Source organism: Hyalella azteca, unplaced genomic scaffold (genome assembly GCF_000764305.2).
Source record: "Hyalella azteca isolate HAZT.00-mixed unplaced genomic scaffold, Hazt_2.0.2 contig9100, whole genome shotgun sequence".
NCBI lineage: Eukaryota > Metazoa > Arthropoda > Malacostraca > Amphipoda > Hyalellidae > Hyalella > Hyalella azteca.
In genome coordinates this window covers 37633-50945 of record NW_025939179.1, presented here as the reverse complement: position 1 = coordinate 50945, position 13313 = coordinate 37633, and the positions used below count along the sequence as shown (strand labels likewise).

The 13313-nt window shown below is 43.3% G+C and overlaps 1 protein-coding gene across 1 annotated transcript; it reads right to left on the bottom strand.

The window, feature by feature from the left end:
• Positions 1-125: 125 nt before the first annotated feature.
• Positions 126-13313, bottom strand: LOC108666127 (mitochondrial Rho GTPase 1). Its single transcript, XM_047881904.1, has 15 exons — positions 13296-13313; positions 9950-10251; positions 9321-9529; positions 9108-9158; positions 8469-8570; positions 7499-7630; positions 6773-6969; positions 6244-6436; positions 5209-5347; positions 4507-4637; positions 3909-4121; positions 3332-3525; positions 2834-2872; positions 2339-2475; positions 126-2198 (listed from the first exon to the last, which is right to left on the bottom strand). The coding sequence occupies exons 2-14, from the start codon at positions 10167-10169 to the stop codon at positions 2343-2345; spliced, it is 1953 nt and encodes a 650-aa protein (XP_047737860.1). The 5' UTR covers positions 10170-10251; positions 13296-13313; the 3' UTR covers positions 126-2198; positions 2339-2342.

The following is a 13313-nucleotide window of genomic DNA, read 5'->3' as shown; positions in this document are numbered from 1 at the left end:
TCCAACTAATAATCCAGCCTTTGGGTACCAATTGCATTGCCGACGGACGATGTATCCGCAGATAAATGGTTAAAAAATCCTCTCCGGACGGTTTTCTTAGTTACATGAAGGAGGTAAACACCAGAAGAGTTCAAGTATTTATTGTACATAATACCTGGAGATCAAAAAAACAGGGGGGAGTTCCTCGCAACGAAAGTGAGCTGCTACCAATCGGACTTAATGCAAACAGCCGCAACAGAACATTAGCTGCACATCGTGCTAGTCCCAACAGCAGCAATAGGGGAGTAGCTGCACATCGCGCTAGTCTCAACAGAACAGCAGCAGACTACTTACAGTTCTCAACGCTAGCTTATACCGACTAGCACAACACAAATGTATGGGCACACTGACCTTGTATATATACATACGATTGTTGTTGTCAAACTAAGGGTTATTTATGTATTAGTGACTGCAAAAGTTCATGCATGCCAACGCTGACAACCTTAGTAAAAGAAATAACAGGTCTAACTTGGCATGTTAAACTGTGTGGCAAAGTGAACCAGTTTGTGAACCACTTCACTACTTGGACCAGTGAACCAAACAGGCCACTCACGTGCTCCTTGGTTCTACCAATCATTGGGAAGCGTATATCTGTTAGGCAAATGAGATACTCACGTGGGGCGCGAATCAGGAATGTAGTCTAAAAGAGGTTCAAGGTCGAACGTAACTTAGCTCAATCTCCATGGTTTGGCACTAAATTTTCTAGAAACTCTGTAAATCACCATCGTTATTATTCACACAACCTCTATTTTAGTGAGAACAACAAAGACCTCAAGGGTCATTAATACAAGTCTCTGACTACGAGGTCGAACCTAAGACGTAGTTTGGAAATGACTCGTTAGCACCCAACGGTTACCAAGACTAAATGTTGAATTAGAAATCAGAAAAGGAAGTAAGTAATAACAATATACCACATGACGACCAGCTGCTCCAAGTAGTATAGCTACACATCTCCCCTCGTGGCGCATCGCCACAACAGGCCATGTGGCAGCCAAACATTAATTCATGAGAAACTATAAAATAAGAGATACGAACATAGTAAAAGTAAATAGAAGAACATTTCGCAATTAAAATGATACTTGAAGTAGAGAAGAGAATTCTTAGTGTACACGCTGCTTTGATCTGCGAGGCACGCAGCAGAGATAAACAAGTCATCAATATCAGTAGGACGAGATAATGTGATCAACGCGCTGAACACGATTCCAAATTTATTTCGTTCAGCAATACGATTTGGTAAAATAATTTATTATATTTGAGAACAACACGTACAAGCATTGATACACTAATCGAATGATGTTCAAAACAAATTTGTTCTTTATTGGCAGGTTTAAAACCAATTTATTCAAGATTTCATTATTTACACTCAACAAGATAAAATTGACGCAACACAAACAACTGAGCTCACTTATTGAGCCGGCCACTGGGCGAAACAAGGCAAGGAACGCACTTCCGCATGCGGTTGAAGCAAGCATTTTGGAATTAAATTCCATCAAATTTATATCCAATACGTTCATTTCTCGGCAAACCTTACCGTTCAATATTGCACTCAGCAATTACATTTCATAAACCGGCATTAAAGTTACTTTATTTACACGCGAATATATGTGGAAGAAAGATACTACAGTTGCAGAGAAGGAATTTCCCCAACCACACGTGCATTGCTCACAGGACTTCCAGCAGCAGAGCAGCATATGCGCTGGCATGGATATCCTAAGCTACAAAAAGTCCCTGGAGCAATTATCAAGGAATATCTATAAAAACTAAATTACAATCACAAAATTGAAAGCCACTGAAATTGAGTAGCTTTACATTAAGAGATTATAATATTTGGATGAATCCAATTGTTATTCACGAGGATTGAATATCAACTCGAGATAAAACCCATGCAGCACAATCTACTCATCCGTACGTAATTCATTTATTTGAGTAAACCAAATTGCGGCGTAATTGCAATATACACAATAAAATACAACCGAAACCCTGGCCAGGAGTGCGGAAGCCCTGAGGCAGTGCGGGGCGAAGAATCGTTGAGCGCTCAGATGACTTCACTTAACGCAGCAGGTCGCCGTGACACGCTAGGGTCACCAGCCATGTTATCTAGAGTCCATGTCACGCTAGGGTCACCACGTTATCTAGAGTCCATGTCACGCTAGGGTCACCACGTTATCTAGAGTCCATGTCACGCTACGGTCACCACGTTATCTAGAGTCCATGCCACGCTAGGGTCACCACGCTATCTAGAGTCCATGTCACGCTAGGGTCACCACGTTATCTAGAGTCCATGTCACGCTAGGGTCACCACGTTATCTAGGGTCTGAGCTCCTGAAGACTTTGGATAAAACAATCACGATGGCAGCGGCCGCAGCGACGCCGAGGCCAACCTTGAGCCATCGGCCCTCCTCCCCGTAGACGGCGAGGCGGAGCTGCTGGAGCTGCCTGTAAGCGACGCAGTGATTTAATACACAGGGCAGCAGTAATGAGTATCAAAAGACATCATGAGTTATGAGTAGTGATCAGTACGGAAATGAGTATTGCTCAATACGGTAATCAGTATTGCTCGCATCAGCATGACAACTGAACTGGTGGGGGCGACGAGTTTGGTGCTTGGCAAGTCAGACGTCACAAAGACGCTCATACAAATTACTAACTCAATATAATCCAGTTTAATGGACGGTCATCAGAACGGCCGTATACATACGAACTTTTGAATGTTTGACAAGGAAGAGGAAGTGATTCATTCATGAAATGCCGATTCATGAAGTGCTGAATAACAACATACACGCCGATCACTCACCTATTCTTGTAGAAGAGCATCCACGCCGCCTGGAAGCGCCTGTGGGCAAACGAGAAATGCAATGAGTGGGCGGCATTGAGTTGCCGACACAGCGAAAACCAAGTCGCTTCACAAACTTTATTAGTTCAGCTCGTTCGGGCAAATTGAAGTACAGCATTTTTAACTATACAGGGTGAGAATCATGAGGACCACAGAGCAGTGGGCAACCACTGCTATTGCTCTGTGGTCTGGGACAACAGAGCAGCAACTATTGCATCAATTATTACTTGCACCGAACATCATTTAAAAGAGGGTTGTTAAATAGTCACCAAGTAACAAGAGACACCAGGCGGGGATAATTAAGTCAAAAGGTGGCTAACGGGGAACAGTACGGTATGTTGTTTCAGGGAACGTGCAACAATAAAACTTGTGGGACTTACAATGGCGTACAAAATGTACATAAACAATTGGCAAACCGTGCATAAATAAACGGGGAACATAAACAATTGAGGAACTGACGGGTAGGCAGCCATGGTAGCGAGTTTAGTGTAGATGTCTCGTTTGGGGCGCGCTGATGAGAAGGGGTGAGGCGGAGGGAGTTTATGTTGTACGCAGAACTGCTCAGGCTGCGTCATGTAGCGCTGCCACACCTTGCCAGCGTCCTCCTTGTTCCCCACCACCAGCACCGGGATCTGCGACTCGCTGAAGTATTTCTGCCACAAAAAAAAACACACTCAATGTCACTCATACTTGACAAGGTTCATTGCCTAGCGACTTTTGACCCCAAGTTTAACATGGGTCGGTTCAGTACTGGAACTATTGCCGACAAGCCCAACCAAGAAAAAATTAAATTTAGAAACAAATTATCATTGCAACTGTGCGGTAAGTTCATCTGCCTCCAGCATCCAGCAGTGCAGATCATACAACAATTGCAGTCGTGCGTGGAGTGATGACAACTGAGGACAAGAGTTCAGTCATTGGTGCAACCCACCAAGCAGATGACGCAACTCACCAAGCAGATGACGCAACCCACCAAGCAGATGACGCAACTCACCAAGCAGATGACGCAACTCACCAAGCAGATGACGCAACTCACCAAGTAGATACGGGCAATGTACTCGAACGATGTAGGTGAGCTGACATCGTATATGAGGCAGGCGACGTCGCATGCCACCTCGTCAGGCATGAGGGCGTCAGTGATGTTGTGCACGTCGATGTCGTGCAGCACGAGGTACTTCTCCTGGCCGTACACCTGCACCGTAGCGATGGTGTGCCGCGATACCGTGTCCTCCCTCAGCGTCTGCACCTCCTGATGGCGGTCAAGGATTAGGATTGGTTTATGATAGAGGATATAACTTAGCGAGAGCACGATACAAATATTGGGTACGTCAATGAGGTGCAGGGCGCGCACACACCGCAACACGCCAGGGTCCATACTTTCAAAACTCGCTAAGTGAACGTAAGTACTTACGCTCTATTTTCTTGTCTATGATTGGTGGATTTTGCTTGAAAGGCCGTCAATGATTGGTGGATGAACTTACGATCTCTTTAACTTTTATTGTATAGGCCCTGGTCGCGGTCCATCAACAGACCCATGAATCCTAACTTAGAGACAGGAGGCCGCGACCTCATCTGCAGGAAGCGCCCCAACAGGCACCGTACCTGCAGGGAGCGCCCAAAAAAAGGCCCCGTACCTGCAGGGAGCGCCCCAGGAGGCCCTGGCAGAAAGTAGTTTTGCCAACGCCGGGAGGGCCGATCACGTGGCACTGGTACACGGAGCGCACGCTCGCCCTCTTCGCCAGGTCCAGGCTCTTCTCGCGCGTCACTGCCATGAGAGAGCTGGTTACGCGGGACACTTTACACCAGCCACAGCATAGCAGTAACAATAGTAACAATAGTCAAAGCTGGCATAGCAGTCACAACAGTAACAATAGTCAAAGCTGGCATAGCAGTCACAACAGTAACAATAGTCACAGCTGGCATAGCAGGCACAACAGTAACAATAATCACAGCTGGCATAGCAGTCACAACACTAACAATAGTCACAGCTGGCAAAGCAGGCACAACAGTAACAATAGTCACAGCAATAACAGCTTGAGTGGAATACCCTCGTGTGCAACCGATCACTTGGGATGCACCTGACACATGATTAGTGACATAGAATAACAAGCAAGCATCCAAACAGATAAATTCAGAGGGTTAACTTCATAGAGACCCGACCCGATGTCTTAAGTGCCAATCAGCAATTTATAGAATAACAACAAGTTACTGAAGAACAAACTACACGACGTCAGTCGTTTAGACTTGATTGCACTGCCTGCTGTTAGCCAAGGGAAGAAACCAAGCTGGCATGCTACATCCAGTTGGCTATGATGGAGGCAGGCAGGCAGCAGTACCTGTGATGGCGGCCAGCTGGGAGGCGTGTGGGGAGGCGACGCAGAAGCCGAGGTAGGCGAGGTGCTGCAGGGCCATCTGGACGTCCAGCGCCGTCCACAGCGTCCACTGCGCCAGGAAGCCCGCCAGCGTCACGTAGCCCTGTGTCCCAGATCATTTTAGATTAATCTTCACTTGAGGATCGGGTTACGTCACTAAGATCGTGAAGGATAAGTAAGACACAAGAACTTATCTTGTATACTGAGTGGTTATACACGAGTTACGATACAGAGGTATATCTCTGTCTCACGTCATATGCGTCTCAGTCTTACGCTACGTATGTCTCAGTCTCACGCCTGTCTGATAGTTTCCACGTTAGTCATTCGTCCACTGGTAGAACGCCTGTCAAGTTAATGGGAAGGATGTCAGACACGAAGCGTTCTATTAGTTCTCTGTCTCACGCCATATGGCCGGGATAAATGAATGGTATCAGTATCACTTATTTAGTTCATGCTATATATGCGATAAGATACATATCAAGAGGGGAATGAGGACTTTATCTGTCAGAAATATCTGTCAATAAATACGCAACTAAGGAACGGAGGTTGGTACGTCACACTAAATGTAGTCCAGACAAGTTTGATGCGGCCTGCTGGTAGAAGGTTCGCGGCAACGAGAAGCTGTTAAAATATATTCTCACAACTTTCTATTAGAAATGAGAAAATATATATAAAACATCCCTAATTTGGCGCTTGCGAGGTTCAAAATTTGCACCTTTTCTTCTTGCTTAAAACATGACAAAAATCCAAATTTGATAACTTAAGAAACTTTCAACTAAGCTCATAAATGAGTTTCAGAGCGAATTTTATAAAATATTAGCCAAGTTACCGAAGTGTATTGCAATTGGCATTAAATTCGTCAGTTATGGAAAGATTGGTTTCAAAAGGCCGGATCCCTTGTTAATTAAGTCACGAAAAGTACATGAATCGGCAACAACCCATGGGCCTATTTCTTCAGTGCCGACACTTCTATTCTATTCCAAATGTTACCCAACTGACCGCACTATTCGTGGTGACTGTGGTGCAGAGCTCAGGCCCCCAGGGCACGCCGGGGCACGTGGCGAAGAGACTGACGGTCTCGGCAGGACTGAGGGCGCCGTCCTTGTCGCGGTCGTGGCGCTCGAACAGCTCCGTCAGGAAGAGGTAGCCGGCATGGTTGAGTTCTGTGCTGCAGCCAGGCGGCACCCGCAGCCTGCAACACAACGTCAACCTAATGTGATGATCACGTCAGTCATGACTGATAACGCAACGTCAACCTAATGTGATGATCATGTCAAACATGACTGATAACGCAGCGTCAACATAATGTGATGATCACGTCAGTCATGACTGATAACGCAGCGTCAATACAATGTAGTCCATGATCACGACAGCTTAACAAAAGAGTTCAGTACTAACGGAGGCATGAGGTACTCCGGGGGCAGGGTGAAGGCGCCGTTATAACCAAAGAGTTCAGTACTAACGGAGGCATGAGGTACTCCGGGGGCAGGGTGAGGGCACCGTTATAACCAAAGAGTTCAGTACTAACGGAGGCATGAGGTACTCCGGGGGCAGGGTGAGGGCGCCGTTATAACCAAAGCGCCGGAGGACCGTCCATGTGGTCTCGTGGCGCCCGCGCTGCACGAAGAGGCGATGCAGGAACAGGAAGCCCCGAAGAGTGAGGCCGTCGCCCTGCACGCCGTCGGGGCAGTTGCGGCTCACCACCGCCTTCAGGTCATCCAGCGCCTGCAATGAGGAAGACCATTGAGCAGCTAGCATTTTCTTGCCGATGGATTAGTTGTCTGTACAGTAGGATTTTCCTCTCATGTAGTAATAAGTTTTCTTTTTGTATTCTTCTGCAACAACTAATGGCAGCATTTTTGCTTGGAATCGTTATTAGTTGCATCGTTTCTCATCTCTATTATTCAGGCGATTGGCTCACTCAACGACCGGTTAAAATTGGGCTTTCTCCGATTCAGTTTTCTTACTCGATTGCTTGGCGTTATAAGTAGAGCGTCATTATGACCTCTTTATATGACTATTTATATTTGCATTCACTCGCCTTGTCTTAGTTTTTGCACGCAGTTTTACAGCAACCATAACTTGGTATTATTATTTTCAGCATCACAGCGAGTGTTAAGACCACAGTAAAACCCACGAAACTGGACGCTTGTTAAATCCTGTCAGTGGCTAAATCAAACAAAGTTCATGCCAACATTGTGAGACAACTAACTTGGGTGAGAGCACGGAGACATGCCATGCTTATGTCACTTGCCTGGGGCATGAGAGGGCTCTGGAAGCACAGCTCCTGGAAGACGTTCAGCTCGTGGTCGTTTAGGATGTCGTCGCAGTCCCGGTCGCAGAGGCGGAATATGCGGGACAAAGCTCGCTTGCACTCCTCTGTCAACTGCACACCAAACAACACAAGTGTTAGAGCTCGCTTGCACTTNTCGTCTCGCTGGGCGTCACCACAGACGTCGTCTCGCTGGGCGTCACCACAGACGTCGTCTCGCTGGGCGTCACCACAGACGTCGTCTCGCTGGGCGTCACCACAGACGTCGTCTCGCTGGGCGTCACCACAGACGTCGTCTCGCTGGGCGTCACCACAGACGTCGTCTCGCTGGGCGTCACCACAGACGTCGTCTCGCTGGACGTCACCACAGACGTCGTCTCGCTGGACGTCACCACAGACGTCGTCTCGCTGGGCGTCACCACAGACGTCGTCTCGCTGGGCGTCACCACAGACGTCGTCTCGTCCCCTCCTGCAGCGTCGCCGTCAGGGACGCGCGCCTCAGAGGCTGTCTCTTATACACATCTAGATGTGTATAAGAGACAGCAATAGATTGCAGCCAGTTTTGAACACAATAGATTGCTACCAGTTTTGAACACAATAGATTGCTACGAATGCTACCACTTTTGAACACAATAGATTGCTGCCAGTTTTGAACACAATAGATTGCTGACAGGTGGTTCCCTTTAATGAATCAATTCATCCCATCACCCCAGCTGTATAGATAACTAAGACATTGGCAAGACAAACAAGTGTTAAAACCTGCGCTTTGAACTCAACTGTGTATGCATCATTAGTAAGCACAGTACAGAAAGTACAATGCTATGTCATATAATTAAAGAGAACATCTCACACATATCATTAGTGAGCACAGTACAGAACATACAAGGCTGTGCTATAGGTATAATTAGAGTGCACATCATTAGTGAGCACAGTACAGAAGGTAAGCACGTACGTCCCTCTCGTCGAGGCGGTACAGAGGGGCTATGGGGTGCAGAACTGCCTTCTGAGCATAGTAGAACAATTCCGAGATGTTCTTCAGTGAGCGCGCCGAGCACTGCAATTAAACCATCACAAAGAAAAGGTAAATAACTGTACCACACCAAATAGGAAATAACTGTACCACATCACATAGGAAATAACTGTACCACATCACATAGGAAATAACTGTACCACATCACATAGGAAATAACTGTACCACATCACATAGGAAATAACTGTACAATATCACGAATTAAGAATGATAAAGACACAAAATTTTACAAGACATAACAGCCAATGCTCCTAGCAAATGATGACATTCCAAGAGGTTAGTTTCATCTAGAAGCAAGCTTTATGAGATTTGGGCTGGGACAGAGGTCATAAAACTATGGCTAGGGGCCGCCAGGTCCTGATAGTAGTGGTCACTAGTCACCACTGTGGAACCACTTTGGTATCTTATGGTATGATGAAAATAGGATACTTTGGTATCCTATATTTGGTATCCTATAGCATAGGATACTTTGGTATCCTATTTGGTATTCTACGGTATGATGAATAAGCCCTGTGATTGATGTACCTACAAGAGTTGTGCATAATGGCTGGTGAGGCTCACCTCAATACAGGTCTCTATCTCAGGGTATTCCAGCATCAAGTCCAACACAATCTGCAATGAGGAAGATTATTTCTGCTGAATACATTCGTTGATGGAGCAGATGAGATCATGTTATTTGAAAAACAAGTAGCTTCAAATACATTATTATGAAACATATTACAGCAATGTCTGAGTGAAACCAATTTGAATGCTGAGAAGCATTGCACAAGTTACCTCCATTGTACTGTAGTCCACAAGATCAACTTTATTGCCCACAAGGATAATGGGCGTGTCATGATCTTCCCCCAATGTGGTCCTTATGAGAGGAAGCCAGTGACTGGTGATGCGGTCCAGAGTGTCTTCCTCCTCCACACTGTAGACCACACACACAACATCCGCAGCCTGCAGCTCACGCCGCAGCTCTTCAGGACTCTGCTCACGCTCTGCAAGCACAAGATATCATCATCAGAACAAGTTATATAAATTGTCGATCATTATCTACTGATTCAAATTATGTAAGATTAATCAATTTGATAGAACACTAAAGGGGAATCAACAAGAAAACCTTTCCAAGAAATCCTGCAGAAGCAGTGAACTAGTTTTCCAACCAAATTAAAGCTAAGAACATTTTCAAACTTATTTTAAAACCTAATCACAGTTATTTGCTTCAAAACCATCTTGCTTTTATGCATAGCACATTTAAAATCACTTCATCACTTAGTTTCCAATATGAAAATTTTATATGTCAAAGAAATAAATTTATTCATACCTAACATATAATTACAGAATATCACAAGAATTCCGTACATATAAAAAAAGGACAAAAAATGATTCAGAATCAGAGACCACAATACTTGGCTCACCAGAAAAGTCAACTATGTGAGTAGGAACTCTTTCAGGAGTGACGTCAGGAGGGATGGTGATCTCTTCAGCTCTGGCAGGCACATGTTCTGGGAACTCTTCTGACACCAGGGAGAGTATCAGGGATGTTTTGCCAGTATCACCATCACCTACTAGTAGAATTCTAACATTGTCTGGATGGTTACCTTTGTTCTTACCTTCTCTATTATCTAAACAAACCATTGTGGCGATTGTGATAGCGAAATTATATTACATTGAAAATTTTACTTTTTTATTTAATGACTTCCTTCCACTGTTCTAGGTCCTAGAGGATAAAAGGGCAACATTAAAAAGTTTTTACAGTTGAACTTCAAAAAGCTTGTTGTAGCCAAATATTTTTAGTAGTTCAATAAAATATGGTATGATTTACACTAGGAAAAAATTTGATGAACTTGATAATAAATGATAAAATATATAAAAAAAATTTTTAAAGACCACGTTTTTCATGTGGACTTAAAACGTGCAACAAATTATTGATTATTGTATTTTCATCGGGAGCTGAGCTTCCCTAAAAGTTTCAGAGCGCTAGCTAGCGGGAAAGTAGGTGAAATATCGATTGCAAGATTTGATCATCACAGACAGACAGACACGAAAGCGAGCTAAGAAAAACGTGGTAATAAAATGCTGCACATATATTTTTCGAACGTATGCTGTAGTTATTCATGGGATGATGGGAAAACCATTTCAAACACCAACATCAAGCTGAACAACATCAAGAAAAAATTTACCTGGAATCATATTTTTGTGTTCTGATCAGTTTAATATGGTACAGACTATCATAATGGCTTTTTTGATGAGCAGTCCGTACATTCAGAGAATTGACACATAAACCACCTGTAAATCACTACCTAAATCGTAAATGAGACAAAAATGACCATTCTTATACTAATAGTCAATTTTGACCATTTTTATGGCTTTTGCAAAATTTATTTAATAAAAAAAGATAAGAAAAAACACATTTTTAAGCAATAGTCAACACTAAACAGCACCTATAAAATTATAGTTTTCAACTCCAAATTTTGAAAATTCTTCCCAATATTACAGACTGTGATTGTGTAGTATAAGTCTCTGCTAGGGTAAATGCAGTATATTCCAACATTGTGGAAAATTCCAACACTTCTCAACTTTTTTCCTTTATATTAAGCTTTGTCTTAGTTCCACGCATTTGTTGATGGTTCAAATAGTGACATCATAATATTGCGCACCATACTATTGCCAAAACACTAGGTCTGGGCCATCTGGTGGGAAAATTTTAAGATCTAAAGAGAGACAGTGCACATCTGCCAGTGTGAACATCGAAAAACATGTCAAAGTTGATAGTTGATCTTGCTCTACAAAATAGTGATAAACTGTTTGTGTAGAAAGAATATTATGGTTTGAGACTTTTAAATAAGTCTGTGAATATATTAGGAATCCTTCAAGTATATTTGTTTTGCTGATTTCAAGTGGTAAATAAATTAATAGATGAATAAGTTAAGCGACGGTTTTAGACACATAAAAACTAATTCCAACACAGCATGGAATTAGACACATACAGCTCGTTCCGAGCTGTGTCCAAAATTAAAATTTTCTCAATTAAAACTTAAAAGCTTAATAGCTCTGAATTAAAAGCTAAATTAAAAAATTAAAATTTTTCAATTGAGCTTGTTCCAAGCTGTGTCATACTCCAATACAGCTCACACAGGGCATCAGAATTCCAACACAGGGAGCCGGAATTACAAATTAATAGAGTTTGTAGCGCTGCCAGAATTAATCTCACAATATGCCAAATTTAGTCACACACAGCGTCAGAATTCAGGAATTTTGTAGGTTTGAATTCTAAAGGCTTTTAAATAAATATGGCAATAGTTTGTGACACTTTATCATTGCTGGCGCGTAGTGTGGTGTTTTGAGAGTGATGTATTGTAAACCAATCAGAACTTGAGTTGCGCATACAGTGATGGTGATCTATTTATAGTCATTAATTTCTTGCTACATCCTTAATGTGTTGAAATATACCGCGTTTACGGTACTGCTAGACGCTAGTCTGCTACTGCTAGGTTGGTTGGTAACTTGTTAGAGACTAGAGAGTAAAGAAGAGTGGACTGCTAAGTGGCAAGTGCTAAGTGCCTTGTGCCACTGCACTGCTGACTGCTCCTATGACAACTAATGTGAAATAGCTAGATGGTTTGAATTTGATTGGTTTCAGTAGGTACCAAAGTTACAAAAGGCAAAGAAGCATAAAGTTATAAAATATATTCTCTTCTATAGAATTTTAGAAAGAATAGGCTAAGAGAGGCTTAGATTCAGATTTCAGAGGAAAGTAAAAATTAGGTATAGAATATAGGTAGTTAGGTACTCTTTCTCAAACTCTAAAGCTATCTTGTGATGCATTCATCAATCATCACAATCAGACTGCAGACAGTACAGTAAAATTTCAGAGATTTTAAAACAACTTCTTGCACTAGGACTTCTCTAGGTTTAAAGGTTAGAAGTTACTATACCTATTTGGATTTAGGGCAGTTCCTACTAGCCAGTAGCCTGTAGGCTGTAGCCACAGCCCACAGTAGCCAGTTAAGAGTTAGACTGAAACTGAGAAGAAATAAAAACCATTTAAAAAGCAATGTTCAGTCTAAAATTTTTTGTCTCTGAACATTTATAATACAACTGAGTTGTTCATCATAGTGGCAAAGCAGAGAGTTTTTTTAGACTCTCCCTCAAGTTCATTTTTGAGTCCCATAAGTAGACCAGTAAAGTATCCTGGATACCAGCCTTATCATACATGACTACATGAGGAATTGGTTTAAATCGCAGGTAAATGAGGAAATTAAAAATGAACTGATTCTAAAAAATCTCTGGTTTGCCACTATGTTGTTCATAGATAGGAAAGGTAAAAAAGTTGCTTGTGAGAGCCTGGCAGGCTGGCACTGGCAGTGGCACTTGGCACTGCCGCCACACTTCACACTTCTGACACTTGCAGGTTGGCTGACACGGTAAATTAACTTAATCAAATAGGTAAGCGTCTCCAGAGGCAGAGCCAGCTTAAATGCGCACTTGTGCAGTTCTCACGTCCAATGACTCCACAGTCCACAGTCTCCACTGAGACCTGAGTGTGAGTCAACTTCAGTCTTCAGTCAAGTTCAGTGGTCAGTCACTCAGTCCTGACTCCTGGCCAGAGGCATCAACATTCAACCGTTCAACCCCGCACCCACTAACATAGTAGGCTAACAGTTACAGGTCAGTCAGTCATGTGCCACTGCCCACTGACAGTCTAAGGACCAAATCCCAATTCTCAACAGTCAACACTATTCAATATCAATAGTAGCCTACCATGTACCAATACGATTG

Bases quoted from the DNA above. Each gene is read 5' to 3' on its own strand.
- LOC108666127 (XM_047881904.1), bottom strand. From the start codon at position 10,169: ATGGTTTGTTTAGATAATAGAGAAGGTAAGAACAAAGGTAACCATCCA. The intron at 3,526-3,908 runs GTGAGTTGCGTC...TTTTTGTGGCAG, and splicing joins ACATTGCCCGTATCTACTTG to AAATACTTCAGCGAGTCGCA. The intron at 2,873-3,331 runs GTCAGTTCCTCA...GTTTGCCCACAG, and splicing joins GCTACCATGGCTGCCTACCC to GCGCTTCCAGGCGGCGTGGA.